This window comes from Bison bison, unplaced genomic scaffold, assembly GCF_000754665.1.
Source record: "Bison bison bison isolate TAMUID 2011002044 unplaced genomic scaffold, Bison_UMD1.0 scf7180017864371, whole genome shotgun sequence".
In the NCBI taxonomy this organism is placed as follows: domain Eukaryota; kingdom Metazoa; phylum Chordata; class Mammalia; order Artiodactyla; family Bovidae; genus Bison; species Bison bison.
In genome coordinates this window covers 1436033-1439040 of record NW_011494943.1, presented here as the reverse complement: position 1 = coordinate 1439040, position 3008 = coordinate 1436033, and the positions used below count along the sequence as shown (strand labels likewise).

Genomic DNA, 3008 nt, shown 5'->3' with positions numbered 1-3008 from the left:
GTCTGGCAAAGTGGGCCACCAGTCACACATACACACACGCCCTCTCTTTTTAGATTCTTTTCTCACGTGGGTCAGTACAGAGTACTGAATCGAGTTCCCTGTGTATACAGTAGGTTCTTATTAGTTACCTAGTTCATACACGGTAGCGTGTGTCTGTCTGTCCCAATCAAAGAAGCTTTTCTGATTAGCAGTTATTACTGCACACAGATCACCCCGAAGCTTCATGCTCCGAATGGCAACAGTTATTTTCCGCTCGCGGAAGTTTCCGCAGCTCTGGAGTTGGGGACGGCTTGGTTGGAGGTTGTGGATCAGAGCCTCTCGTGTGGCTGCAGCCATGAAACAGTCACACAAGTAGTCAGGAAGTAAATATAAAATGACATGTTGGGTCATGAACTTTAAGGACATGGCCTGTGCACTCTCATGCAGAACCCAGGATGGCCCCTGTGGTGCTTTTAAATCTGTCTGCAGTTCTGAGGGCTTCCCAGGTGGCTCAGCGGTAAAGAATTCACCTGGAGTACAGGAGTCCCAGGTTTGATCCCTGGGTCGGGAAGGGCCCCTGGAGAAGGGCATGGCAACCCACCCCAGTATTCTTGCCTGGAGAACCCCATGGACAGCGGAGCCTGGTGGACCACAGTCCATGGGGTCACAGAGAGTTGGACACTGAGCGCCTGAGCACGCACGCCCGGTTCTGTGACCCCTGTCCACCGTGAGGGGGAGGGCTTGGCGTTCACCCCTTCCTCCCCTCGGGGTCTCTCCAGGAGGTCACTTGGCCTTCCTCACAGCATGAGGCATCTCACCGCCTACAGGTGGTCCGAAGCTCTGAGGGCAAATACCACAGGGAAGGAGGGTGGCGGCTGCCCGCTTTGATGGCCCAGCCTCAGAAGCTGCACAGGGCCGTCTTCCTGACGTGCTCTGTTGGTCAAAACAGCCGGAAACCCCACCCGGTCTCTGAGGGGGAGGACACAGACCCTCCTTACAGCGGGGGGAACTGTAGACAGATTTATAAAGCGCCACAGTGGCCACCCCTGATCCTGCATGCAGTATATGGAATGTGTCCCTAGAGCACACAGCGAAACTTGTGATTTTGTATTTATTGCTTGACTCTTTCTGTAACATTTAGACCAGAAGCTATTCAAGGGCAAGACACATGTTTGTGTGTCATGCCGGTGACTTAAACAGCAGACGTTCATTTTCTCACAGGCCTGGAGGCGGGGAAGTCAGAGTTCACGGTTCCGCCAGGGTTTGGTTTCTGATGGTGCCTCTCTTCTCGGCTTGCAGATGGCTGGTGGCCTTTTTGTTGGGGGAGGGTGGTGGGGAGAGGAGAGAGGCTGTCCAGTGTCTTCTGTACCCAGGGCACGAATCCTATCCTAAAGGCCCCACCCACATGACCTCATCTAACTGCTTCTAAACTCTTAAGTGCTTCTTAAAGAGCCTACCTCCAGGTACTGTCACACCGGGAGCTAGGGCTGCAGCACATGAATTCTGGGGGAGAGTTGCTAACGTTCAGACCTCCACAGTCTGGTTCTCCCAGTGCTTGGATCAGAGTGGAGATCAATAAATACAACATCAAATGACTGTGGGAATGAGTGCATAATTGATCAATTAAGGGATACTTTTGCTTTAAAGATCATAAAGTGACAAACTACGATAATTCCTCGCTCAGGGTTCTCTTGAAGCCCATTCCTCACGACTCTCCTCCAATAAGCTCCGTCACAGACAAGCAAAGCCAGAGAGGACACAGCAGTAAATTAGCCCTCGACTTTATTTCCAGGGCTGTCAGCATTATGGAAAGTCCCCAGTGCCCCAGGCCATCTGTGGCCTGTCTGCCTGGCTCGTTTACCCAGTAGAAGATCCACTTAGGTTGGCAAGGGGACAGTGTTTATAGTTAACTTCCGGAGGAGGTTGCAGAGCGCCCCACGGGAAGGGCCCTCCCCGCCTACCTTGCTTGCTGGGTGTCCTGAAGTTACTCAAACACGTGAGCTGGCACACAACCCCGCCGACCGAGTCTTGAGAGGGTGTGTGCGTCATCCTGCGTTGCCTAGGAGAACGAGCCTCCCTGAGCAGAGCTCAGGTCGCCGTGGAAACAGCACTGATGGGTCCACGGTGGGATAATGAGCACAGCCTCGTTTCCTACCTGTGATGGAGGGGGAGACTGGGATGGGAAGGAACACAAGTAACCTTTCCCAGGAATCAGCTGGGGGGCTCAGGAAAACTCTGACTTGGCACAAATCCTCTGAAGCCGCAGAGTGGAAGTGACGCTGGAGAGAAGCCGGGACTCCCTGTGCAGGCTCTGGAGTTGCTTGCCACGCCCTCCCTCAGATGTTGATGATTTCGTTTATCAGAGCAGGGAAAGTTCGGAAGCCGGGTGGGTGGATGTCAGCCCCGCAAGTCCTCCGTACTTCTGCAGGGGTGACGTGGGTGGGGATGGTCAGACCCTCAGCTGGTCATGGGGCCTACATCGCCTTGCAGCCCGTGCTCCTGTGGGGAGCTGGACTCTGGGACCCGTCCCCAGTTCAGCTCCCGCCGCTGCCCCCTGGTGGCCCCGTGACCCTCAGCGGGGGCTCAGCCTCTCTCTGCTTCAGTCCCTGGGCTGCAAGGTGAGGCTCGCTCACCGGGAGGATTCGATGAGTCAATATGTGTAGAAGTTCTGAGCAGGGTACTCAGTGTGTAAGTGTGGTGTTAGGGTTCGCTACTTTCATCATCGTCATTATTATTATGGCAAGTACAGCTTATCTGGGCAGATCCGGAGAGTGGTCCGGAATGGGGTCCATCAGGAAGGGGGGCCATCAGTGAGCAAAGCATGCAGCATCTTCCTGGCCTCCAACGTGGCTTGTGGCTTTTCAGGGCCGGGAAGGAGCGGAACAAGGTGGACAGGTGCGCGCTGGACTGCCAGGAGAAGGCGTATTGGCTGGTGCACAGGTGCCCTGTGAGTGCCCTCCTGGCCCACCCGCCTCCTCTCACACCTGCCCGCCCCACCATGCTCCCCACCCCCGTGCGGCACAGGTGCC

The 3008-nt window shown here is 55.3% G+C and overlaps 1 protein-coding gene across 1 annotated transcript in view; it reads left to right on the top strand.

Moving 5' to 3' along the window:
• RGS9 (regulator of G-protein signaling 9) overlaps positions 1–3008 on the top strand; it is a 50419-nt gene that overhangs the window by 10275 nt on the left and 37136 nt on the right. Inside the window, 1 exon segment of the mRNA XM_010856060.1 lies at positions 2845–2926. Within this exon segment, the coding sequence (XP_010854362.1) occupies positions 2845–2926 (82 nt within the window).